The following is a 27,710-nucleotide window of genomic DNA, read 5'->3' on the forward strand; positions in this document are numbered from 1 at the left end:
TAAAAGCATTCCATGATACCTGAGTCTTTGTAACTAAAATAAAATAACTTATAAGAAACTTTAAAGTAAGCTTACAGGTATGCATCAGACTTTCTGTATTCCATCAGTTTTCTCTCTAATTCCAGCCTTTTGGTTTCACTGGAAGAAAACAAATGACATGGGGTAAGATCAAACTATTTCACAATTTAAATTCTCAAAATGCAAGACATCATAAAGCATTTTACAGAGCACAACCTTCTCAGAGCAGAGAGCACATTTTTGCTAGATTGGACACCTTACAGCTACGCTTACCACAAGAAACCCCAACCAACAACTCAAAGCTTTCACTTGACCCACCAAAACAGCCAGAGGCTCCTGCCCACCTTAAGCTGCTGTTTGAAGCCCCTTCTCCCAGGAGGGGCTCTCAACCCCAAAACAGCAGCTCATGAGCTGACGGCTTGTTCAAGAGGACAGCTCCCAGAACTGCTCATAGAAAGGAGCACATTGAAAGAGAGTTCCAAAAAATCCCAGCTCTTTCCCAGCTTACAGGCCTGGTGTGCTAGCCAGGTATTTTATTTAATGATTTGAACTTAAATCCGCATCCATATTTCACACCTAGGCACTAAAGCCAAGTACATCTAGAGGTATGCTAGTGCTACTACCTGCCAGAACTTACTACAGGGTAACAGATGGAAGTAACCACCAAAAATATTTATGGTTGTGAAAATGCAATGGGGCTGCCTGTATCTGCCAAAAGCAATGCAAGGGTATAGGCCCACGGGGATGATCGGACTGCTTAAGAACAAACTCCTCACCTACAATCTATTTCAAAGAGAGTCTACTTTCAGGAAGAGAAAAGAGTAAAGGTGATAGTATTTAATAATCACAAATTGCACCACCCCATGAGGAAAAAAAATAATCAATTGATAAGACAGAGGCTTCCAGTAGATCCACATTACAAACCCTGCAACAATCAAAGCAAGTACTCCAAGTTGCTCATTAAAAAATAATCTCAAATTCTTTTTAGCCAGGAAAGCTGTACGTGTGCAAGTGATATGGGCAGGTACATGGCAAGCATGCCTAGCCATATGGGTGCACATCCATGGATGCGTGCACTCCCCTACAGACGTCCCCATGCCACAGCCACACACAGCTGCCTCATCCCAGTTGCCCTGCGCAGAGGAAAGCAAGGAAAAAAAACCCTTTCTGCTTCTCAGTCAGAGATCAAGGCATCCATTTTACCCATCTGATCCTGCCACTGTCTGAAACAAGATTAGGTTTTCATGTCATGTATGCAATTTAAAAGCCACGCTTCATCTGGGATCTCACCCTTTCAATTTCCTTTTACATGATGGACAGCTAAGCAAAAGCAGATTTCAAGATCTTGTTTTTACACTTCTAGAAGTAATTTTCATGACTCAATGAAGAACACTGATATCCTGATGGATGTAAAAGCCGATGGATGCGAACAGCCATTGGCTCCAATCCTATTTCTCATTCTCTGATACCACAGGCAGCACATCACACTCCTTAGCTCCTGAAAGATCGTTTCCTTTCTACCAGCGTGGCTTCTCAGTATCCCATTCATTAGTCTGGGCCTCAGCTATTTAGACAGCACATGAATATAGAAGTAAGGTTTCTCAGTGCAAGACGAAGCAGTATAAAAACTATCAGGTAAGAGCCTCTCAGCATTTGAGTATCATCATTATGGATGCCCAAAGGCGTTACCGCACAGCTCGTGGTGTTTTGCCACACAGCTCTGTCCACGCGCTGAATTAGAGGCACTCAAGACTTTACTTGTAGATCTGCTTGCCCAGGTTCTGCTCAGGTTCCAGCATGGTTCCTCTGTGTCAGTGACAGAAGCAAAGCTTGAAGCAGCACAGGGATCGTTCTGGCCACTCCAGCGCACCACCACCTCCTTTTTTACATGAAAAAAAAAAGCTCTCGGCCTGACGCTTTTATTTGTTCATGCAGTTTTGCGTTAGGTTAGAGCGGTGCAAACAGTCGGGTACCAACTTTTTTCTTAAATGTGCAAAAATAGCACACTTCAGAACTTTTTAGGGATCCAGGTGGCTCAAACAACCCTGAATCTTCAGTCTACAGAGAAAGTGTGTTAGTGTGGGATTTCAGAGCAGAATTAAATTCCCCGGTCAGCCACAAGCTCTCTCTAATCTCTGGCATTTCACCAGGCATCGATCTGTAGTGATATTTGATCTCTCACCTCCCATTTAAACCAGCAGGACTAAGACGCCTCAATATTTTTTGAGATACCAGGCCTTAGTCTCTTTGTGCTTCGGTTCCACATCCCTAAGGTAGGAATAACAGTACTACTGTCATGATACCCTGTTGAGATAAGTACACAGAAAATTGTGCAACACTTGGGCACAATGCAGTCTTCCCATAAAAGTAAGAAATGTTATTTTTACAGTTGTTTTTCTACACCAATCTGGCATTAAATCAGCTGTTGAGCACTGAGCTGCATCTGCCTTACTAGCCTGGCCAGAGCCTGCTCAAGCCTTAGCCAACTGCGTTGGTCCCCCGGGTGGGTTACAGTACGGGGGAGATGTTTAGCGCCAACTTTTACGTACAACTGATAACAGCAGATATTTCCAAAACCAATAATCCTGCCTGGTTTACATTGTCTGTTCAGGACTGTCCAGTATTTGTACAGGTTTACTGCAAGTCACCCTTGGCATGAAGCATCTGGCCTCACTGTCCGAAAAGCGAAGCTAATTGTAAAGTCAGTCACAGTGTTAAGTACAGCACTTAACTATAGAATTCATTTACTTCATCACCCACACTGCTCCAACACTGCCCTTCTCACCAGCAACCACTGAAGATTAAGTGCTGAGTGATCACAACACGGTCAGGTCAACACAGAAGGCAACCTCTCTATCCCATTTCACCTATCTTAGGCACCTTAAGCCTAACTCTCTATAATTTTGCACACAACACAGATACCACTGACCTGCGTACAGAGACCTGTGCGTACAGTAATTTTTATATTTAGATTGGACAAAGTACCAGCATTAGGAAATAAAACACAGCCAACAGAGTCTAACATGTAATTTAAGGTACAGTTATGGGGCTTTTTGCCCAGGTCTCAAGGCAATCCATGCTGACTATTTATCAGGAGCTTAATATCTGGTGGCTAATTACTCAAGCACTTCAGAACTTAGATATTTAAAGAAAAAAATAGATTTATGAGAACAGGTAGAAAAAGAAATATCCATGAGAACTCCCTTCTAGTTCACCGTGTCAGATGGGGGACATAACCAAGCAGCAGCTTCCTCACCATATCCAAGCTCTTGCACGCACGGCTTAGTAGTAGTGGCTCATTGTTTGCTTAAGCACAACTGCGAACTGAAAGCAGGACTGCAGTCAGGAGGGAAACAGCTGTCGGGTACTTCAGGTGCGACTTGAAATTAGATCAGTGCACAATTCCAAAGTGGGACTTAAAAAGCTGAAATGCTCCAGTGATTTAACAGAAATTTTTATATTCTACACTACAAAAAGTTGTTTAGATGAAAGGCATCACTTCGGTGCTGTAGAGGCGGTTGCCTCTTCAGAATTTCTTGTTCTCAGAGGCAACAGCAGCACACAACTTGCAGTCTGGTACAAAAATTACTCCTTGTTTGCCAACACCACCAAGTACAAATACATCTTTTATATTTTAAGGTACATACAACAGAAGCGTGCCAGGCAGAAAAGGTCTATTTATTATCACAAGACCTGCTAAGCTGGGTCTCCAAAGGAAGCATGGCTTGTGCGATCATGCTGTCGGTCTGCCCGTAATGCCCCTTCCCCAAATAGCTCCTGAATCTTTCGGTGCAACTGAATCAGACAGAGGAGCTGCTGTCTGAAGCGTACTACGTTCCCAGAGGTTTCAGAGGAGCTGGGGAAGGGTTGTCCATTTGCGCAGTGTGAGCTCAGCCCTAGCTCAGACCACAGAGAAGCTACAAAGGAGACGATGGAACTTCATGCAGCCCAGGCTCTCAGGAAGCTCGAGACACCTCTACTCCTAACCCGAGGGATATCTGCACACAGAGTTTAAAGCAGCACGCAGCTCAGAACACTCAGATTTTAATCTGCCCTCTCCATTTTCTAACGCCGCAATTTAGATAAAGTGTCTTCCCTATCTAGGGCCCACATCTTTAATAATTTCTATACAATAACAGTATACTTTGTATATTCACATCCGGTCTTTTAAACAGCACGTTGTTCCAGTTCTGTTTGCCAGCAGTCGCCCAGACTAGAAGATATACACAGTATTTTTATAAAAGCACTATCTACGTGCAAGTTTAAATTCCCACAGCCATGGTGTTCTTTCTGCTAATAGTGTATGTTTGAGACACTAGCGTAAGACCCAGAAATCAAAGTTTTCCGCATTAGATGGAAACCAGGTACCATTCAAAAAGCGACTTTATGACGGTATACCATAAATGGTCTCGAGAGACTTCCTCTGGCCAGAAAAAAAAAAGTGCTAACTGACACCAATTACTGTGGTTACCACATCAGGCCAGGAGCATCACTAATTGTGCACAGCTTCAGGGGAGCGGACCGGTGACTGAGATCCCTCAGACCAAAGCCCCCGCACAAAGCCGGCATCACCACCGACACTTGCTTTTCTCCTGGAAGTCAGGACCCACCCTGAATCACCCACAACACCTAAAATAACTTTTTTTAAGGGTTAAAAAGATGCTTGTAGGAGAAACATCCGTGCACGTTCACGCATCAACTAGCCAGCTCTGACATATCACCATCTGTATTATTTGCCTGCTTGAAGTAACGTGTAATTCCGTAAACACTGCTGAAGCGCTTCAGGAGAACGCCCCAGACACAAGCAGTAACCGGCCCGCAGCGCTCTCAGAAGTCACCCAGCGGGCTAAGCCCGCACTCGCACAGCAGGACGGCCGAACACGCAGCAGCCCGGAGGTACCGCTGAGGCAGCTTTAACCGTCCTCCCCGAACACACACCCGGCCGGAAGAAGATGAGAGAGCAGAGGGGGGGGGGCGACCGAAGTGCCCTGTCTGAGGCACCGCGGGGTTACCCCCCCAAACACCCCGCAAACCCCATTTCGTTCTCCCCGGCACAAGAGCGCAGCGCTCCCGCGTTCCCGGGAAGGTGGCAGGCCTCCTCCCCCGCCGCGGCTGCCGCCACCCGCGTCCCCCTCGGGGCAGAGGCCCCGGAGCCGCCCCCGGGCACACGGCGGCGTGCGGCCCGGCTGTACACCGCCGAGCCGGAGAAGCTGGCGGGACGCGGCGGGGACGCCGCCCCTCCTGGCCCCTTCCCGACGGCAGGGCCCGGCCGGGATGCGCGGTAGGAGGGGGCGAGGCCCACCGGAGGCCCGCGGGGGCCTGGCGGACTGGCCGGGCCGGGCTCGGCGCGGCCGCCTCCGGGGAGCGGGGTCCGGCGGAGGGGCGTGCGGTCTACCTCACCTGTCGCGGAGGCGGCGCAGGAGGCTGCCGAGCCCCTCGCAGCAGGCGCGGCCGGGCCGGGGGGCGCTGGGGGCGGCCGGGCCGGGCCCGCTCATGCCGCCCTGTTTACGCCGGTGGCCAAAGCGACGGCTCCCGGCGTGCCCCGCGACGGCCCCGCCCCGGAAGTCCCCCCGCCCCGCGCGCGTTGCCATGGAGACGGGGCGGGGCGCGGGCGGGGCCCGAGCGGTGGCAGCTTCCCGCCTCAGGCCCAGCAGCGTTGTGCGGGGGTGCGCCTATACATCCATCCGTACATCCATCCATACGTACATACACACACACGCACGCGTGTATGTGCGCACAGCCACTGCAGCGAGGCACGAGCGGGACTGCGGCTCACTGAGTGGTGCCCACGCTCCTCCCTGCTGCCCTGACCAGGCCCCACCGGCCTCCTCAGCGGCCTCCCCGGGCCTTTATGGTGTTTTTAAACCTTTAATGGCTTCAACCGCAGCAGAGAGCTAATGATAGCCCCTGGGATGGCAGGCGGGCTGCTAAGGGCTGTGAGAGGGCTCCCCACCCCTGGGTTGGACGTCTGCGGCGTACGTTTGGGTACTGCTGAGACTGAAAGCATTTATTCCTAAATTATTACCTCGCCTGTTCGCATAACGTCGTTAAATCTGTTAATTTAGGTATTGCTGCAGCAGTTTAAATGGCTGTGATGCCCAGTCAAGTCCCCAGACTGGTGCTGAGGAGCGCTGGGCCCCGGCCCGTTGGGTAACCGGGGCGAGGCGGTGATCTCCGTGTCTCTGGAGAAGGGGCAATAGGGGTTTGCAAGGCGCTAGGACTGAATTCCAAAAATAACTGGGAGCTGCTAAACAGTTACGGTAACGTTAATAGTTCATTTTCCTGAGTTTATTGTTCACTATGTTTTTCAGGAAAAAAAATAACCAGAAAATGCAAGTGTCTTCTTTCCATTTGTGTAGAAATCAAGCATCTCGATAAAATTCCTGATTCCTTCTCCTCTGAATCGCCACTTTGTCCCGCTGGCAGAGCTCCTCAGTGTCCTCCCACCGAAACCCATCGGTCAGTGGAAGAAGCCACACCACCCTGAGCGAGCGCTGGGTCAGCCCCGACTAACCCTGCAGTTACATCTCCAGCTGGGAAACAGAAGTCAAAAAGAAAAACACGCTTTTTTTCATTTCCAGATAAAAGCTTAGATCCCTTTGAAAGGAAGTTGCCAGATTAGTGCTTAAATTCCAGGGCCTCAATAAAGAAAGTTCAAATACCACGAGGGTATTTGAATTTAAGGAGAAGAAACGCTACATCAATAGACAAAATTGCGGATAGCTATGAAATGCTCAGGCATAATGAGAACAGCAATCAGTATACAATTAGTACGAGATCATCATCATAATTACCCTTCATTAGAACTTCTGTCCGACAGCTGCCACATGAAAGCGCCAGTTGTAGCTGTGAGATGGTAACGGCACGGCTGAGGACACGGCTCAAGCCACGTGCTGGCACCGGCGGGTTCAGGACGAGCTTTTGGGCTTGTTGGGGTTCCTCTGCCAGGTTTCCACGTCGTGTGACAGCGTTCCGAGTGTTTTTCACCACCTTCAGCCTCAAACTGGGATACACCACATTTAAATGTAAAGTAAAAGGCTTTGCTGAACTGATGTAGTGGTACTTAGCAGTTCCCAAATTAGCTTCTGTCACTTGAATAACCATAGCTGCTGTCTGGCTTAGCCTTTGCAAACCCGCTATAAATAAATGGCTCAGTAAGATACGGAAGGCTTTAGCTCATGTAAGAGCTTCCCTACTCAAGAAAACGCATATGCAAAGAATTTGCAGATTTGGGAGCCTTTTATTATTGAATTCACGCAAAACGCGCTCATAATAAAAGACGTACTGTTATTTCTCTTCTGTTTGTTGAAAGCAAAGGCGTGTTACGCAGACCTCCGTCGCCGCGTGAGCTCGCATCTTCACACGAACTGACAGGGCAAGTCTGGGTCTGAGCTTGCCTAAATTCCCAAAGTTGGGCATTTTTTCCCCAGATCCTGACTTTGCAACCTGGGGTGCAAGTCCACCACGGCTTGCCCTTTCCTTTAAAAATGTATATCGGGGAAAAACAGAGCTTTGGCATGTCCTTGAGAGTTACTTGTAGTACTGAGACTTCTCTGGAGCTTTCGTATCGGCATGATGTTCCTGCTCAGTCATGGGGGCAGATAAAATGGAAATAAAAAGGTTTTCACGGTTGCTTCGTAGTTAAATTGCTTTTCCCCCCCCCCCCCCCCAGAAGGTCCCTCATAACAGCTCTCATTGCTAATATCTACGACAAAATAAGTCAGCCCCCCTTTCGACACGGAGGTGAGACAGTAAAACCGTGTTATTTCAGAATGTCAGCCACGAACCGCGCTCTGTCGGGCTGACACATGCTCGGCATGCATCGCTGACTGTCAGCGCACGAAACTGTCAAAGGCTCCGTGGTGTTTGAGCGAGGAAACACTTTCACAAACTACACATTTGTCATTTTTCAAAACAGGCGAAGAATCTGCCCTTCCCGGGGCCTGTACCAGGGACATGCCAGGTTTGGTTCTGGAAGGCTAATAAACTGCTTTTGCAAATATTTGCGCTCGCTAAAATCGTACGACAACTTTCAAAGGCTTCCGGTGCTACCTAAAACGAGGAGCATCCGTTATGTTTACGTACTGGAAAACCTTATTCCAGGTTTCCATTGGAAGGGGCTGATCCCCGCTGTAGATCCGAAGGACTGCACGGGTTATTTCGTTGGCGGACCTGTCCAGCCCTGGCTGTTGGGTTGGGTTGTTTAACGCTGCTGCAGCCGGTGACGTGATAATTGACTCAAGAATAATCTTATTACTCACGTCCCTGATAACTAACATCAGTCCCCCATCCCTGAAAGCCTACAAAGAGGAGTGTTTTGTTTGTGTTCTCCCTTCAGTACTTAACACTTCTTTTAGATTGTTTTAATTTAATTTGAATGTAATCTGATAAGAGCTGTAAAACTGTCAAAGAAATCTGTCTCCTTCTGTCTTATTAAATACACTTTGAATGAAATCATGGTGGCTTTTTTCCCCAGTAGCTGCCAAACGAGAGCATCTCGATTCAAATGCAGAGATTGATGTGCGCTAATCTCAACAGCTTCACGCACTCTTTTTAATTTAGGGAGGAAACCATGTGCGTGTGCGCTTTCCCCCCTTTCCCCGAGATGTAGCAGTATCCTGGAAGGTGCAGAATTTGCCTCGTTGCCATGAACACGCGGCCGCAGGGTGCTCACCTGCGGGAGGAAAAAAGGGATGAGAGGAAGGGAAGGAAAAGAATATATATCTGTAGGGGGAAACGGCAACGCGTCCCTCCGGAGACAGCCTGCCTTGCTGTCTTCCGGCAAAAGGCTCAGGGCCACGGCGTCACCCCGCGTCCCCGCGTTTAAGGCCATCGCCCCGCAGCCGGTGGGGTTTTTTGCAGGGCACCTTCCCTGCCGCGAGAGCCCGATGGCTCCTGCGTGCCGCGCAAGGCTGGCCAGCCTGAAGATAGGTCCGCAGAAGGACCCGCTGCCCGTGGTAGCCCGGAGAGGTAAAGGTCAGGACTTGGAGGCGCACCTAGAAAAACTGGAGGAAAAAAAAAATAATCTTGCATTCCAGCCTTTTCTACTATTGTGATCTTTGCAATGATCTCTGCCGTAGTTTTTTCTGCCCTACTTACCTCTTACCTGCCCCATGGTGCTTCTCCCCAGGCGGGACGGATGGTCCGTCTGTCTCACCCTTGGCTGCACCTCTCCGAGATCGCTGTCCCGGGGTTTGCCGCTTTCCTGGGCGCCAGACCCAGGCACGCTACGTACCTGCTGCAGAGTGGCTGCCGCGGCCTCCGATCCAAACCAGAAAACGGAGGGGGTGCCACTCGGCCCCGGAAGGATGGGAAACTCTTTGTGTAAAGCAGAAATTGCGGGTGTCCTCGTGTAGGGTGCCTTGGGACAGAGCCTCCCCCGCCAGCCTCTGCGTGACCCCCCCTCGCACCGCTGCCGTAACCGTCATGACGAGCTTTTACAGATTAAGGGCCCTCTCTGGTTTTACCTGAGTTTCACTTAACGTGAGAAATACAAATATTGCTTGACGACGTCTGGATTAAACCGAATCGCGACTCCAAAAGCACTAAAAAGAAATCACGGATTAAAAACCAAAAGGGGCCGTGAGCTTCAAGCACGGCTGTACGCAGCGGACGAGCTCCACGCGAGCCCGTGCGCGGCATCGCCACCGCTGTGCTATTTCTGCCAAAACGCGGCGGGTCGGGGCTCGTCGCGGGGGCTCTGGCAAGGGGTCTGCAGAAACCCGGACTGCGATGTGCCGAAAAGAGGGGTTCCTCCCTGCGCCCGTTTCATTCCTGAGAGCGACCGTGCATTCAGCTAGAGCTTGCCCACGGGTCAGGACAGAACTGAATACATCTGCTGTCCTTTTTATCCAATTAGATTCCTAACACGCGCCCTCGTAGCTACGTAAAAAACACACAAAAAATTTACATAATGCCCATATAAGTCTTTTTGTTAATGAATCAAGTCCCAAATGAAGAGCACTAATAATACATTAGCAATCAAAGAGCAAATAACACCAGCGAACATATCTCCGCAGAGCAGTTGTGCGCATCCATTTCCGACTGTCGGTGTCGATGCATGGAAATAGTAATTAACATGTAGAATTTAATGTTTAAATTTTAATAAATTTAAATGTAATAAAATGGTTTTATTAAACGTTACAGTTCCTTGAAACCTATCATTACTGGTTTCTGAAGCATAAATAGAGAATGCATTGTCTCACCGAAGAAGGCGGGTTTGCTGTCGACAGGACAGGTGAAATGAGTTTCTCCACCAAGAACTTGTTAACACAGAAGCCAACGATAATGGCTGATTAAAGAAAAAAACCTTAAGAACAAGAGTACAGCATTTAAAACTATATAATGTTTATTAAGAATGTAAGGGCCTTATCCAAAGCCTATTGACATAATTGAAAAGTCTCTAGTAATGTCATCGGCAATGAATTTTGAATTAATCCTGGATAATTCAGAGGCAAGCACATGCCATTGTTTACGGCTCCGTGTGGTTAATGAGCGCCAGAAATGCCGTGGCACGGGAGGGGACCAGTTGAGAGACGGTTTCCCGGAAAGCATCCCTCCTCTCCTGCCGCCTCCACGTGCTTTTCGAGTCTGCCAGGCGGCACGCGATGCCCCCAGACCAGGAGGGGTCAGGTATGACCTGACCTGGGCTTGTCCAAGGCCCAGGCTCTGGAGAGGGTGTCCGGGAGACGTCGGCTCTCTGCTTTCCCAGCAATTCAAAGTGGCTCCTGTTTCTAAGGCGTGGACGCGAGGAATTAACCGGTCTCCGTTTAAGCGCCCGCTGTTGTCCGAAGAGGAAAGAGGAGACTGACGGTGTTGAGTTTCCCCGTCCCTGGAGAAAGGAGAACTGAATTTAGGTTTTCTGAGACGCGAGACAAGAGGCTGAATTTGAAGGAGACCACTCGGAGCAGACCGTCTAAAGGCTCGATTCCCGTCTCCTCTGAAAGCGCCTGTGCCTCACGCCCCGGAGCGCCCTGCGCAACCGCCGCTTCGATTTCTGCCGCTCAATCCGAAAGGGTTCGGATGTATTTCTGGGCAGGACAGACTATTTTGGATCATTATGGACTGTCTCTTTCGGGCCAGCAGTAACCAAAAAGAAAGCAGGAAGAAGAGGACAGCTCACAAATACGTAGCCACCAAAGTGGAGATTTTGCACCCCAACGTTTTCCTAGCCACAACAGCGTCCCACCTCGCCTTCAGCCCGCGGTCCTTTGCACCAGGTCAAGACCGTGCCATGTTTTTGCCAGGATCCTCTTTCTGGAGGACAGCAGCTCCGTGGCCACGTTATTCCCAGCTCCCCATCCACCGTCCGTTCCCCATCTCCAGCGAGCCGGGCAGCGCAGCCGCGGGTTGGCCGGTCACCTCCCTCTTCCTCCATCTTAACGCCTGCGGCTGCTGCTTCAAGGGACAGAGCTCTGTCAGGCTCTTTCATTAGTATTTTAACAAATGAGCGGATTGATCTCACGTGCTGACTGACACACTGACAAAGTTTTTCTTCTACGAGTCATGAAAAATTAAAGGGAAAATACAAAATAGCTGGGACATTCTTTTAACTGAATTAGATAATGCTTTCCTTTTAGCCCCACATTTTATAGCGATCTGTTTTGAAGGGTCGCTTTCTGCGTTGACGGGGACGAGGCATTTAGACAAGGTAAAAAGCCTGGAAGATCCAAAACCCCAGACTCAAAGGGAGAGCGTCTGGCCTATTGTCTGTTTTGATTAATGAAGCCTTTTGCATAGCGAGATAATACGATGTTTACCGAGCAGGGAATGCTGCCACGCAGCAGAAATATCACAAGTATGAATAATATTCAATATGATAACGACATCAATAAGCTAATCTATGTATTACTGGATTCTGCTCAAAAATGCCTCACATGATATTTGTTTATTTCATAATTGTCAGCCACTTTGATGCACTTGTCGTCAGGTTCAACAAGTGCTCCAAGCTACAAGGGCTTGAAACAAAGGGAAGCACTTGGGCGAGCCTCGCAGTTTAGTGCCGTTTGGGGCAAGGCGAACGAGATGCGGGGCCGCGCGGGTAGCGAGACGCTGCTCTTTAGGCAGGCATTGACAAACACCGGGTCTCTTGAGAATCCCTCGCTAGCTACCATGAACCAAAATATTTAAACTCTGTTAAAGACCTTTTCATTTCAGCATGAATGTTTGCAAGTCGTCCGTGGCTCTTTAAAACAAAAGCGAGCAAAACCAGCATAGGTGGAAAATAAACGCGTTCCCCCCCGAGCTAGAATTATGCTTACACCTGAACTGATTTCGGGTCACCCTTTGGTTGCTGTCTCCATTTTATTTTTACTTCTGCCTGAGGTTTGGAGCCGGAGGCGCAGACCGTACGAAGCGCCGGAGACGCTGGCTCGTTTTTCAGCCGAGCGCTAGCTGCAGAGCCAGGCCAGGTCTCACGTGGGGCGATAGCTATTTGCTGCTTCTCCGAATTCTCTATTTCTTTGAAATCCGGTTCCAAGCAGACGGGGTATTTTTCACTTCCTGTCCCAAACTGCCACGCTGGTTTTCTGTGATTTATTATCAAGCATTTTCCCCTCCGTCCTGTGCAGAAGATTGTTCTGGTGATGAATGAAAGGATCCATACGTATAAACCATCCACTCGCTTGCAAAGCAGCAGAACAAGCGTAAGACTATTAAATTAATTAAACTGTGTCTGCTTAGAGCTCGGCATCGCTGGGCCTTGCCCTCTACCTCTACTTGGTACATGCAATGGTAAATAATTGTGCCAAATATAAAACCGAACCTGAAGCAGAAGCTTCAGAAAAAGGCTTGAGAAAAGGTGGAAAATATTCCAACGGTGCACGTATAGATAGTGCTCGGAAATTCGATTCGTGTGAGGGACCCGCGATGCCCGCCGGGTGAGCAGGTGGGGTCGGTGACCGGCCACGGTCGGGGCTGGGTACCCCGCACCCGCGCTTCCGCAGCACACGGAGCCCCAAGCCGGGGGGTCGGCCTGAAGGGTGCCCCGTTTGCATCGGGGGAGGGCCAGCCCCGGGGGGTCCTGAGCACCTGAATGCGGCCCTCAGCCTTCGGCTCCAGCCCCCCCCCCGTGCCCCGGGAAGCTTCGGGTCCTGCCCCCCCCGGAGCGGCACAGACAGTTGCAACCATCCCGTACACTTTTTAAGGAGCAAGCCTTTATTCTTGCTCAATTAATACACTCCGCTCCCCCCCCCTTTTTTTTTTTTCAAATTTTTTTTTTTTTTCGCAGAAGCGCATTTATTCGCCGCGCTGCCAGCCCGCCCGTGAACGCCCGACCCTTTAACAGCAATTAGGCAGCAATTAGCCAAAGGCCAGCGCGAAAGCTGGGCTCGCCGCTCCGCGGCCACACCGAACCCCCACCCCCCCGCCAGCCTGGGTGAAGGGGCTGAAAAAGAAAGAAATAAGGGGGGGGGGGGGGGAGAGAAAGAAAAAAAAGCAAGCAAGCAAAGAGCCCCCCAGGTGCAAGCAAGCAGCCGCAGGAGAACCCCCCTCACCCGGGAGGCGACGCGGGGGACGCGCCGGTGTCATTTTGGGGAGCTGCAGCAGAACTCCCGGTCGCACCTCGGCTCCACGCAGCCAGGAGCGTTCAGTCCTTGCCGCTGCAGCGGCCGTTACCGAAAAACGGCGAGCCGAGCCGCCGGGTGCCACCGGAGCGACCGAGCCGTGCCCGCCGAGCCCCGGCCGGGCGTGGGGAGCTCCTGCCCCGGGAGCGCGGCTGCCGCGGCCGGAGCGGACTCAGGTAGGTCCCGCTTGCTTTGCCTCTTCCCCCTGCTTACCGCCTTCCTTTCTCTTTTTTTTCTCCCCGTCGTTTCCCCCGGGTGATTTAATTCTGGGGATTTTATCATTTCGGCAGCGCGGGCACGTAACAGCCAGCGAAAGGGACGCCCGCTCCCGTTCAAAACTCAGGGTGTTTCACAAAATTAAGATGCAGCGGCATTCCGGGAGAGCGTTGCCAAACGCCGCACCGATTTTGGGCTAATTCCCGCCGCTTTTCCAGCCTCACTGGACGGATGGGACCGACAATAACTGTCAATAACTGAAGGCAGCGGCTTATGCGACCCGACGGCTGGACGGGAGACCGGCCGTGTGCCCGCGGGGCTTGAAACTCGGGTGGGTGCGAGGGCAGCGGGCGGGGGTCAGAGCACTCCGAAAGCTGCACCGCGGGGTGCGGAGGAGGGGGGGGGGAACGCCCGACAGGCTGGGGAAACGGCGGAGAATCGGGCTGTTTGGAAAGCGGCTGGGATTTCCTTTCCCCGAGCGCATCCGAGGGGCTTCGTGCGGGGAGGGGGGTTGGCGGCTCCCGGGGCCCCCAAAAGCCTCCCCGCAGGCAGGAGCCCGAGGTGCTCGGGGCGGGCAGCCCTGCCAGCTCCTGCCTGCCCCCCCCGCTCACCCCCTCCTGGAAGCAAAGCAGCGGCCGGGAGGTTTCTCTCGGGGCGCATCCCGCGAAGGGCAGGGGCAGTGCGGCCGCTCCCGCCCGGAGGAGGGGGGGGGCTTGGGGGGGGGGCTTCCCCCGCAGACCGCCCCGTTCCCCCGGCCGCGCTCCTTACCTCGGCTCCGGCTCCTCCGCACCGAGATGCCGCCGGCGAGGACGGTGCGAGCCCGCACGGCAGGAACCAGCCCCGGGCCGCTCCGGTTGTACCCGGCACCCCACGGCTCCGCCGGGGCAAGGGAAAACAGCGATAAGCACAGAGAGTTAGGGTTTTCCCGAAGCCCTCCTGCACAGCCCGTGGCGTGTTAGTGTTGGGGATCCTTCCTCCCAGCCCAGCTCTGGCCTCGGGACCCCCCTTTTCCCTCCCTTCCCCGGGCTGCCGGCGGGAGAGCCCGTCCTTGCTCCCGATGGATTTCAGCCCGGCGCTGGTAGCGTTTAGGCCAGGACTGGGGTATAATGGAAATATCATCAGGAGACAATTACCTTTTCAGAGCATTCACTTCTCCTCCCAGACACTGTTATTTGAGAAATAGGATCATTTGATTTCATATTGCACTAAATAATACCCAGCCGTCTCAAATTGCCAGCTTCTTAAAAGCCACCCATTGGAATAAATTGCAGAGCGACTCTTTTGGCTCTGGCTTCTTCCCCCCCCCCCCCCCCTTTTCCTTCCTTCCCCCCCCTTTTTCTCCTTTGCAGAACAATATTACGAGAACCGGGAAGAGGGCGGCCGGGGCCCGGAGCCGGCGGGCAGGCACGGCTCAGCAAAGCGCCGGCTCCCTTGATCGGCGCTTGAGCCCCTAAGCCCGACCTGCGCGGGTTTTGCTCGTCTTTTTCTCTCTCTCTCTCTCCCCCCCCCCCCGCTTTTTTTTTTCTTTTTTCTTTTTTTTTTCTTTTTTTTCCCTCCTCTTTTAAAGCAAGATTTCCCCCCGTTCCCGCCCGGGCCCCCGGACGCCAAGGTGCGATGTGCCTTTAAGGCTATCAGTGCGCGCCTGCTAATCTGGTCATCACAGGCTTCATTATATCGGTATTAATGTCATCCGCGGATTACTAATTAGATTTGCGGGATAAATGAAATTACCCGAATGGGCTGCGTGGGAGGGGGAGCGGACTCTCCCGGCGCTTCCCGGGATTTGGGGGGGGGGGGGGGGGGGAAAGGAAAAACCCATCCTTTTATTCCCCCTCTGTTTTATTTTTACCCCCTTGCCCCCCCGGCCCAGGCCGCCCCCGAGCCCCCCATCCCCGCGGCGGGGCTGGGACTCGCGTCCTAATCGTGTTCTCCTCCGACAGACACTAATCAAGTAATTTCCCAATGCCAGCCCCATCAAATTGCTCTTTAGCTGTTGAACTGTGGAGTTTTGCTCCTCTTTTCTCATGCTAATCAAGCCCATTCAGCATCTCTCTGTGAGGCTATTTGTAGTGGAATAAATCTCCTTGTTTGCCTGCTGCATGATTAATTGATATTGTTGTATGGCTTTTGTTTGGGCTGCGCGGAGCTGAAAGGCAGTGCATATTGGATGTGACGAAAGGAGCCTGAAACATCATTTCGCTGCTGAGGTCTTCCAGAGGTCGAGGGATAGACCGATCGCATTATTCATCCTATTTATTTATCCTTATTAGAAAATATGATGAAAGAATAAGGCCCGGAGTCTTTTTTAAACATTGACTAAACAGTGCATACGCAACCCCAATTAAAAAAAGTGCCCGAGATGAGGCCTTTTCTCCATATTAGAAAAATAGCTCTTTTTAACGAGGACCAATTAAATCGTACTTCATTTTACCTGGGATCTCTCAATAGACTTGACAACAAATTGCCTTTCTTCTGCACTGTTAATTACCGGCGGGATCAGCCACGCTCCCGGCGGCGCGGGACCCTCCCGAACCCCCCTCCGGACCCCGGCAGAGCAGGGGGGGGCCCCTCCCGAACCCCACCAAAATCCACCCGAGATCAGCGTGGGCAGAGCGGGCCCCTGCGTTCCCTCCTACCCAAGCCTGTGGAGCTATTTCAGCCTGGCCCTGGCCTCCGTTCCCAGGCCTCCCCCCCGTCCCCCCCTCTTTTAAAAACTGGCCGGACTCCCAGGGGACATCGCTGCAACCAGGAGATTCAATTAAATAATCCCGGTCCTTTGCTTCTCCTACAAATGGCTTTTTTTTTTTTTTTCCCCTCCCCCAAATATTTCCTTTTCCAAGTTTCCTTTTCAAAAAGGAGAAAAAAAAAAACAAAAAAACAAGCCCCCAAACTGAAGAACAACAGGAAAAAAAGAAGAGGGGGGAAAAGAAAAGAAAGAAACTGTTCTCCTTTCTTTTCCCTGTATGCAGGGTAATTGATAGGCTCTATCAGAGGTCAGGATTTGCATAAGAATTAAGAGCAGTAAATTAATTTAATATTCCATGCACATCTCCAATTATTCCTGCAGACCTTTGTCTCCACGGCTGGCAGAGAGAAGGTTCAGCTGCTCTTCAACCAAACAACATCTGTGCAGTTAATAATTTGATAAACAGCTCATACAAATAGTTTCTGAATTATCTGCCAACCCAATGACTATTCAGTTTCGAAACACTTGGCAAGGTCTGCGACGTGCGGTCGGGGCTTTGTAGCCTTGTCCCAGTGATTTAGCTGCCTGGGCAGACATTTTCCCTCCTTATCTCTTAAATATCATCAGCTACGTGCAACAAAAACCCAACAATAACGATACGTAAAATAAGTAATTACCAGTAATTAACAAAAGCCCCCGTTCCCCATCCCCGCCGCAGGGGTGCCGGCGTGCGGGAGGGGGATGCAGAGGTTTTGGCGCGGGCCCCTGCCCCGGCTGCAGGATTTACGGCCCCGCGGCTGCTGCCTTTCCTACACGACAACCTGGGAAGGGCAGAGGTTCTCCTGGAAGTCCTGGCTGCCCCCTGCCCGGCTCTGGGAAGAGGAACGGCCGAAGGCAGCCCCGCTAAATCCAAATGGCAGCCCCGGGAGGGCATCCCGATTCCCACCCACTGATTTCCGGGGGAAATCCAACCTTACAAAATAGAGGCGGCTCCTTCATCCGTCCCAGCACGGATGTAGAGGTCCAACTCCACGTTGGCCAACCACCACGTCTTCCCATCCAACCCGTGGCGGCGAATCAAAGTGCCGTGATCGCGCTAGGCTCGCCCGGTTTAATTTTAAATGCGCGCGTTTAACGCACAACCGAGAACGATAATTATAGGGGTAATACCCAACCGCTCCGCTCTCCGCGGCGTAATCGGGACGATAACCTTGCGCAGACACCGACGGCCCTCACTAATTTCCTCTTCTGCATGGCTTGTACTTCTAGCGTTGCTTCTGGTACCTACTCATAAACGTGAGCGAGCGTGTGTAGAAAGAGCAGGATTTACATAGATATTGGGAGCCCACTTGTAGCGAGCTCGGATCCAGTGAAACCGCGTGGCTAATGAAGATGAATGGAAGGGCTAATTTGTTCCAGGTTATTGCAATCTGCCGCCTGCACTTGCAGGGGGAGCAGCGCGGGCGCCGGCCGCCCGGCAGGATCCTTCCCGCCCCGCCGCTGGTCTTTTAAACAAATTGACTTCCCAGTGCGGCGGCCACGCTGTATTTCAGATTGCTATTCCGGCGCCCGCGTTCACGGCGATAAATTGAACGTACGGAACGATTCCTTTTTCTGGTTAATGCAACGCGCGCGGCAAAAGCGCTCGAAGCAATTGAAAACTACGCCGAAGTTTTGAGTAGGCTTGATAAGAAGCGCTAGGCTCAGCGTCCTCGCGCCGTACTGAGAGCGCCTAGCATCGATCCTTAAACGCTGCGAACGTTCCTCAGCGCAGAGGTCTCGACACGCGGCTGCGCGTGGTGCCGCCCGGACGGCTGCAAGGGCATCGCGCCGGGGGGAGCGCGGCAACCAGAGCTGGGCGGTTGGCACCCAAACACCACGAGCGTTCGGCCGAGGTGCGTGTGCCCGGGGAAGAGTTGCACGTCAGCGAGTTTGCTTTCTGACCGCACGCTGACGAAGGGGATCGTCTCCCGGGTCGCAGGGAGCACGTTGCCAGCTCGTGCTCCCGGATTTTGACGTAGGGCGAGACGCTGCGGGACGCAGCCAGGGAACGCGGTTTCCAAACCTCTCCTCAGAGCTACGGATAATTACATTTGCCAGACAAGTAACTGACCTTGTCCTTTGTCCCTGCCCTGGACTGCATGTCCAATTACTCTGCTGGAGCGCAACGAGGAGGAAAATTAAATTTGCACACTGGGTGCTGTTAATAAATCCAGTGGCCACCTCATTTTTCCGCTAACGAGCCTGCTGGCGGGGCCCCCAAGGGGTAGGGCCGTGGCATCTCCTGACGCTGCTCAGCTTCTCCCCTCCTCTCCCCGAGGAAGCCCCGTCCCACCACCTGAGCTGCAGCACCCGGTCCCGAAAACGCGCCTCGCCGCTCGCCCCGAGCACCCGGCGGGCGCTGCCTGTGCAGGGCGAGCTCCCGGCAGCGACGTGCTGCAAGCACAGCTCTGGATTTCGGGTCACCCGCAGTCCGCGGCGTGTCTGAAGAAGCTGCGGCTGGCCTCCGGGCACGGGAACGTTAGGAGAGGCCACGGCAGAGGATGGGCATCCACCCCGGCGGGACCGCGGCAGAGCTGGTGGCCTCAGGCAGCTCCCCTCGCCGGCGCACGCTGCTGCTCGCCTGCCCCGAGTCGCGGCGCACCGCCGGTTCTTAGGAGCCCCTGCCTGCGAGTTCGGCGGCTTCCGACAGCAGCTGGGGCGGCGGGCAGAGGCCAAAAGCAGCCCAAGTGCTGCAGGAGCCGCCGCCGGGTTTCTAAAGGGCAAAAGCCTGCTGAAGGTGGGACGCGGGGGGCTGCAAACTCGCCGGTTCAGACCCTGCAGAAGGCGTCGGCGTGGAACAGGGGCAGTCGTGGGGCAGTGCCATGGTCCCGCAGCGCCCGCGGCACGCTCGGTGTAGGTGTGACCTTCAGTTACGCACGCGAGAAGTCGCACAGAGTTCCCCTGGTGACGCCACGGCCTCTCGCTTCCTTCGGGCATTAAGCATCACTCCAAAATTAATAAAAAGTTGATTTTTAAAAGATTATGAAGTTCTTCAGGCTAAAGGAAAGGTCAATGCTCCTCTCCATAGTCGTGCAACTTCCACATTTGCCGTCATAAAGAGGAGTTGATTTTTCTCTCCCTTTTAAAGAGAAAATTTACACGATGAACAGGAATCCAGAAACGGCGACACAAACAGAAACGAAAGGATCAAGTGCCAAATGTGGACGGATGCCTTGGGGCTCGATAAACCGCTGCAGGCTTATCGCCAGACTCAGCGGGACGCTCGCCGGTTGTGCGGGACGGGCCAAATAACGAATTGCGTGGTACCTCACCCGGGGGAGCGAGGTCCCAGCGCCGCGGCGGAGACCCCGCGTTGAGATTCAGCGGCCACAGGCTCAGTTCCCGCTGCTGACAACCCGCGCTGGGGCACGGCGTTACCCGGCTGCAGCACCGGGTCCAGCACAAACCCCAGAGCTCGCCGCCGTGAATCAGCCCCTTGAATATTCAACACCTGCAGCTCCAGGGCTGCTCAGACCCAGGGATTTGCTGGTAAATGGACGCTTTTTTTCCCCCCCCCCCCCCTCCTTTCCAAAACTCAGATTCAGATCAATGCACTGTGCTGTCTCCAGAGCCTGAGGCTGTTCTGACCCCAGACTGTATTTTGCCCCAGCTCTAATTAAAATACCACACGCAAACCCAGTTTTTATTTTGGAAGCTAAATGGGCTGCTTTAAGAAATTCAAATCCCCCGTCTACAGCCCCCAAACCCGAACGCTCCGTGTCGTAAGGAGGGAACCGGACCCCTGGCTGCTTTCTGTCGCCCCAGCGAGGGGCACCCCCCGGCTCCCCGTCCACTTCTGATGGCACGGGGAGGGGGTTGAGGCGGCCTTGGGTCTGGCACGGCGGCTTTTAAAATCGGGAAGACGCAACGCTGAGTCTCGAGAGCCGGGATGCTGGAGACCCCGCATCTTCGCCGCCGTCGGTTCACCCTTGAAGCTCTTAAGCCCCTTTGGTCCCTCAATTTAACCACAGCAAGAGGATTTCAACACTAACACTTGCCAAGCGGCGTTAGGCAACTTAATTAATGTTTGCAGAGCTTTGAGCAGACAGCGCGATACGTGCATAAATTTTGTCTTGTTCCAGCCCGGCCACAAAACCCACGGAAATCCCGGCGCTGCCACATCAGCCGGATCCGCGGCTGCGGGGATGCTCCACCTCTGCAAGGGGTTTCCTGCAGCATCCCGGGGTGAGGCACCCCGGGCACCCGGAGCCAGAGGACGGCAGCGATGCTCAGGCTGCAGGAGCAGAACTGCCCCCCTCCAGCTCCCCCAGAAACCCCTCGGAGAGGCACCGCCACGCTGGCAGCCCCCGCACGTCCTCCCTGGTGAAGATAATTGAGCAGAAGCCAACTTTGCTGCGCCGGTCGAAGCCGCTCCGTCACGCCTCCTGCACCCCGGCCAGTTCCCGTGGGAAGTGCTTTTACGGAAAACCGTCCGTGAGCTGTACATACAAAATAAACACGTTACCAACCAGCTCCAGGTGATGCCGGTCGGTTGTTTTGGGGTTTTCTGTGGGTTTTTTGTTGGTTTTTTGTTTTGTTTCGTTTAAAGCAGTACTCATCCCCTGTAAAGGCGGGATCAGATGCTGCAGGGACGCACCGTGGGATAAGATATCTTGGGGACGCGCTGCCTCTCGCTCGCACAACTCCATCGTTCTGCACCCCACCAGAAAACCAGAACCAGCGCAAGGTCGCTGTGGGTCTGGTTCACGCTCAGGAGAGCGTCCCCGGGCAGGCAAACACCCAGCGACTCTCGTGCGTGGCTTCGCGCTCGCTCCCGAGCATCTCCCCGGCACAGAGACAGGCGTGAGCCTTACCCCAGGTGCCAGACCTCCGCCCGCTCCCGGGCCCGCAGAGCCCTCCCGCGCCCCGTTTCACACGCGTGTGAGCCCCTTCACGTTTGCTTCGGGTCGCGCGTGGAAATCCAACGCCGAGCAAAATCATCTCCCCCAGCCTTCGCCCCGCGAGCCGCCTGGGCTGGGGCTGCAGGGAGACACGGGCAGCACCTCTGGGTGCCAAGCGGCCGCACAGGCAGAGTCCCTGCGCAGAACCGTGGGCATCGCGTGCCGTTTGCACGCCCACCCCGTCGTCACCGAGGGCCGTTGACAACCGGCAGCGGAGGCAGTAAAAAGCAAATGGGGTCTCAGCCGCTTTCTCAGTGCCGCTTTTTGGAGCAATCTCTCTTTACGGACTTGCCGTGCCACTCTTTTTTTTTTACTGAGCCCTCCAAGTGTCTGTAATGAGAGATTAAAATAGTAGTCGTGCCTCGTGATTTATTTTTTAAATTCTTGTGTCTACGCGCGTGTAAACTACACCGAGTCACCCGGCTGCAGGCCGAGGATAAATAACGCCTCGCAATATATTTAGCAAATGCAAACCGCAGAAAAATATGTAGAAGAGGAAAACGCATTTGCTGGGCGGTAAGTTATTGGACCTTTAGAGGCGGGGAAGGGAGAGGCTGGGGAGGGGGGTTTGCTCCTGCCTTCCCTCCCGCAAATAAATCACCGGCCTCGCAGCGCTTGCGCCTGAATAAAATATGACAGGTCTCTCTCGCAGGGCCGGCACGCGGCTCCGTAAGAAGTCGCACCGCTCGCCACGCATGCTGACTGCAAATCGGGTGGGTTATCAGACGCCGCCATAAAAAAAAAAAAAAACCAAAACCCACCCTCTTCCCCCGACTGATTATGAACCTCATGCATAGCAAATGACAGAGCAATAACGCTCGCGTTGCCTGCGGCAGAGGTAAAAAAAAAATAAAATATTTACAGACTGACAGGCTAATGGACACTTTCCCAAAGAGCGGTTAGAAAGAAGTAGTAAATGGGCCCGTGCTGATGCAGGGCAGCGGGCCCGGTCAGGGATCAAGACACACAGCACCATATCGGATAACATATAATTGGCAGGTCACATCCAAATGAGTGTAGTCATGCATCATCCAGAAGGCTTTTGCTGGTTATAAAGACACTTGTAAACAATTCAGCCGCTGAACATGGCAATAATATGTTGATCCGGCATGTAATGAGGTGTTCCTGGAATCAATAAACTAGTCATGAAGAGCAGGGAGCAAGGTCAGCGCCTGCCTTTTTGATGACCTTTCCTGGCTGGTAAGGACATCATATACTCTGAAGAGGACTTTTCTCATATTGCAGAAGGCGCCGAGTGTCAGAACTTCCATTCGCAGCAAGCAAATGAACAGCCGGGCTCTGCATGCTAATGAAGTCCAGGCTATTTTCCACCTTTTCATCTGCACATTATGCTCTTGACTTTGGAGAAGGTGGGAATTAGGTTGGACCCTCGTGTCAGACTGCCTGATGGCTCGGCTCCGGAAAACTGGTAATTGAAGCTGATGACTGATGCGGAGGAGGCCTGAATTTGGAAATAAACAGTTTCAAGCACTGCATGTCATTTCTAGAGAGACTGCTGAGTGAATGGAAATGAGCTCTGTTTCTCCAATCTAATGCAGTTTCTCAGCAGGAAAAACACCGTCTTTGAGACAACAATGCCAGTCATTAAGATTTAAATGTTCTGGCGATAATGTAAGGAATAGCACCTGCCTTCGCGAACAGCACTTATGGAAATGCCGCCCCACCGGGGTCTGCGTTTAATCTCCAGCCCCCCAGCGCCGGCCCTGGAGGAGTCGGGGTGCTCGGAAGGCGGCGGCAGTGGCGAGGGCAGGCGCGGCGCTCAGCCGGGTCAACGCGCTGGAAAAAACCGTCGGCGACACCGAAAGCGTGGGTTTGAAGAATCCCTAACCGAAAAACGACGCTTACTGCGCCGCATCTACGCCGTTTAATTGCTCCTCCCGAGCACGTTGAGCAGAAAGCCTGCTGGCCTCATCCTCCCTGCTGCTCGCCGGGGGGGGGCCTCAATTCACGTCAGCCCGGCCGCCGGCCCCGGAAAGAGGAAAAATGGGGTTTCTAGGCAAGGCACCTAAAGGCCAATGTTTCCGGACCCGAATACGAGCGCTCTGCCATCCTAGCTGTCGGGAAATAACGTGGAAGGTGCTACAAGCCCTTTCCAAAGTCTTCCCTGGTGCGGTGAAAGGGAGCAGGGCGCTTTGCCTGCGGGGGCCGAGGCAGCCCGGCAGCCGCACAAAGGTTTCCAGGGCTTTGAGGTGTTACTGCTGGGACACGACCGGTCAGTAGATAACGCATCGTTAACCAAGGCACGCTAGCAGTGACACGCGTGGATCTGAATAAGCAGCTAGCCCTTTTTCTTGGGGATGAGCGCAGGCTCTGCCTGCCACCCGCTTCCAGCCGAGCCGGGAAGCAGCAGAGGATGCTTCAGCGCGCGTCGCTCCCGTCCGACGCTGCCGCAAAGCCCTTAACTCCCACCCGTCCAGGACGGATGGCACACAACGCGGAAAATAAGGGCTATTCGTGCCTTGGGTTTTGTTTTAGCTTTTATCCTCTCCAACCCAAGTGCTGCCCCAGCTGTGAGCGCAGAGCGTGCTGGTAGCTCAGCCCCCTCCGCGGGTCCCTCCCCGAGCAGGATGGGGACCCGCAGGCTCCGGGTTTCTCCACGCCGAGGTCGACACCGGTAGTATACGGTGGGTGCCCTGCAGACAGGGGCTCCCCAGAACCCCCCGGGCACCCCGTCCAGAGGGCACTGCGCTCACCGCCCCCCCACCAGCGGAGCTGCCGTCTGCCGCCCCCCGAGAGCCGCCGGCTCTCCCCTCGGAGGGGGCTGCATCTCAGGAGTGGCTCTGTTTGTATAATAGTTTGCAACCCTTCAACATGAAAGGATATAGAAGGATGCGAGTTATTATTATGAAAATGAACCAAGCAACAGACAAAAATATTCAGGAGATGTAATCTGCCATCCCTACAATGCACTCGCAGAGAAGAGCACTTGGCAGGCAGAAGAGTCGTCGCCAGATACATTGCCTTTTGTTAAATTGCTTTTGCTCTGACAATGCCTTTTAAAACCACACGCAATCTTAATTTAAAATACCTAATACCTAAAGGTATAGGGGCCCAATGCTGGTCTCCAGTTTGGGATTTGTCCAAAGCAATTCCACTGCCTTAATATCGCTATTCCTCACGCAACAAACACGGGAGGCTGAATTCCGCTCGTAAGAAACCGTGGACCTGATCCAAACGTCATTAAAAATCACCTGAGCAAAGATTTATTTCTTTAAAGCAGCGAAGCCTGCCTGCCACCTCGCTTTTGTCCCTGCCTTTGTCAAGCCCAACTGGCACGAGAAGTCCTGTCCCCGGGCCGTCACCTTTATCGTGCAAGACGAGGGGCGATGCAAAATTCAGCCTCGTCTACTTTTTCGTCGTCTTAGAAAATGGTTAAAACTAAGGAGCTGCTCAATGCAGCAGCGCAAGGAACGACCTCATTTTTATTTTCCAAAGAGCCAGTAGTGACAAAGCCCCCAAGTAAGCCAGCCATCACTTCCACGGCAGCCGGTCTGTCTCTGTCCTTGCCACGGCAGGGCGCGCGTCGTTCCCAACTATTCACCAGGACGCCGAGCCCGAAGGTTTGGGTGCAGGAGCCGGTCCGGCACCCCTTAACTCAGCGCTTAATAAACCAGCCCCCCGACGCCCGCCGAGGCCCGTTAGACACCGGTTTTATCCTCCGACCGCCTGAAGGGAGCCCGGAGACCAAAAGCGAGCGGCAGCATCGCCGGCGTCGTTCGTGATGAAGGGCAGGTGTATGTCACGGCGGGGTACGGCGGGGTGACGCCGTCTTTGGGCTCGCCCCGTCCGTCAGCGCTCCTCCCGGCCTCCCGGCTTCGTTAACAACCTCCTTCCCTATGCTAATTCCGTCAGAAAATTATGCAGACTGTTTATATTTCTTTACAGCCAGAACAGGCTGCTGACACGAATCAGCCATTAGCGATTCACATTGAGGAGTCTCCGCTAATTGTGCAGAATGTAATTAGTGATTATGTAATATCTAAGCTCTTGCAACTGTCATTAATGTCCACTATTCACCAGAGATAGTTCTTACTGAATTAGAGAATGATTACTGCATGGTAAATCTACTTAATCCTAAATATGCTAATTAACACTGTATGCACTTTAGACAGTGGTTAAAAGCACTAGTAACCTCAAAAAAGGTTGCAATACACCCGAATCTAAATTGCTTGCAATGGATTTTCCTTCAAAAGGTAAATTTGTTTAATTAAACGGTATAGTAAACTGTTAGGCACAGCTATTGATTAGTGCAACCCAAGCAAGGGTTTTCTGTAACGGATCTAGTGAGGTGCTGCCGCAGGGCAGCGATGCTCCGCAGCATCCCGGTCCTTCCTCCCGCAGCATCCCGGTCCTTCCTCCCACAGCATCCCAGTCCTCCTGCCCTTCCCGCAGCATCCTGGTCCTTCCTCCTGCAGCATCCTGGTCCTTCCTCCTGCAGCATCCTGGTCCTCCCGCCCTTCCCGCAGCATCCCAGTCCTTCCTCCCGCCCTTCCCACCCCGGTCCTCCTGCCCTTCCCACAGCATCCTGGTCCTTCCTCCCACAGCATCCCAGTCCTCCTGCCCTTCCCGCAGCATCCTGGTCCTTCCTCCTGCAGCATCCTGGTCCTCCCGCCCTTCCCGCAGCATCCCAGTCCTTCCTCCCGCAGCATCCCGGTCCTCCTGCCCTTCCCACAGCATCCCGGTCCTCCCGCCCTTCCCGCCCCGGTCCTCCCGCCCTTCCCGCAGCATCCCGGTGCGGGCACGGCCTCGGCAGAGCCTCTCGGCGAGGGAGGCTCCACGCGTGCCCGCACACACGCAGATGCTCCCAAAGAGGCACGAGATCGCCCGCGGAGCCTGACGTAAAATAGCTCTCCCTCCAGGATTAAATACCGTCTTCCTTAGGTCATAAACCATAATATCACTACAGGCAGACACAGTAGCTTCCCTCAATAAATTCTTACTTAAATCTTAATTTTAAGATTTATTTGTGTAAAACAGACGTTAGATATTAAATGTTACCTACTAAACGAATGGAATAAATGGAGCAATTGTACAGTTTTTGAAACGTCCCTTTCGAATGCCTGGGGTGTTTAATGTATTCCGGTTTTCTGTTAAAAAAAAAAAAAAACAACAAGAAAAAAAGATATGGCTGTCATGAACCCCGAGGATAATAGCATTTTGTGATTTATGAAGATTCTTCCTGCTTATATATTTTATATAAATAATACTCCTGCGTGTATCTCTGCACTCATTCATAATCAAAAGCTGCACGGGCTGTAAAAAGAGTTTGCATAGTAACATATTTAAAATCAGCTTACAAAAATTGGATAACTAATATATCAGACACAAAATAAGTCATCGTAGCAGGCATACCAAAAGGAGAATTAACAGCACAATGCAATCCACCACACGCTTTTATCGGCAGACTGACAACAAAAGAACACAGAACAAAAATTCCCACAAAAGAAAGTTCCCCAATAAAAAACAAGAAGTGAAAAGTGCGATAAGAAATTAAGCACACTCTTCATTTACCCGGGCGCGTTCAACGTTTGCAACCGATAAGGAGATCGCGAGCGCTCTCTGAAAGCCGTGCAGCGCGGCGCGTACCGAACCCACGCCGCGCTGCCCATCGGGGGCAAAACCCGGTGGGAAACGGGGGCCGGTCGGGGGGCTGACCCGGGCAAGCGCCGGCCGGGGGGGCCCCGGGGCGCAGGTGAGACGCTGCCAACGCTCCCTCCGCGGTGGGGGAGACGCAAGACCCCCACGGGGCTGAGCCCAGCCTGCGCGGGCTGCGGGGAGCACGCGTGCTTCGCTGGGGGCGAGGGGACGCCGGCCCCGGCCCCTCGGCTTGCGGAAGGCGACCGAAGGGGCCGTGCTCTGCCAGGCGCCTCCAAAGCCGTCGCCCCGGGGCTCGAGGCTTGCGGTCCCGCTCGCCCGGAGAAAAAAATAAATTGCTCCAGAACCCAGAGTTTTAGACCGGTACGACGGCGTTAAAGCTGCTGCCTGGACCTCCGGTAACGCTGCTGGATTCGTTGGCATCTATTTAATTAAAACGACCTTAAAGCCCAGCTGACTTTGAACTTCTGTCATCGCCGTTCTGGGACACTGATCCGCCTTGCGTCGAAGCCAGCCCGAGGATGCTCGGGGGTCCTGCGGTGCTGGGGGCTCTGCACGGGGCAAAGCCCTACCTTAAACAGCCCGGTTCGGTGGGTTACGAACGCGTTGAGCGTTTATATTCATTTTTTAATGAAAGTTTCAGGAAGGTTCAGACTAAGCAGACTCGGT

General features: G+C 53.0%; 1 protein-coding gene across 4 annotated transcripts in view; it reads right to left on the minus strand.

Moving 5' to 3' along the window:
* Positions 1–14,766, minus strand: part of KIZ (kizuna centrosomal protein) — a 57,031-nt gene extending 42,265 nt beyond the window's left edge. For 2 of the 4 annotated variants that reach the window (XM_054819384.1, XM_054819379.1), the window contains exons 1-2: positions 5,419–5,565; positions 76–138 (exon numbers count right to left, since the gene is read on the minus strand). In XM_054819384.1, the coding sequence (XP_054675359.1) occupies positions 76–138; positions 5,419–5,513 (158 nt within the window). In that variant the 5' untranslated portion in view covers positions 5,514–5,565. Of the gene's footprint in view, positions 1–75; positions 139–5,418; positions 5,572–14,564 lie in introns of those variants that run through there. The other 2 variants (XM_054819381.1, XM_054819378.1) reach the window with 2 other exon arrangements.
* Between the last annotated feature and the right edge of the window lie 12,944 nt (positions 14,767–27,710).

This window comes from Grus americana, chromosome 3, assembly GCF_028858705.1.
Source record: "Grus americana isolate bGruAme1 chromosome 3, bGruAme1.mat, whole genome shotgun sequence".
Lineage (NCBI taxonomy): Eukaryota > Metazoa > Chordata > Aves > Gruiformes > Gruidae > Grus > Grus americana.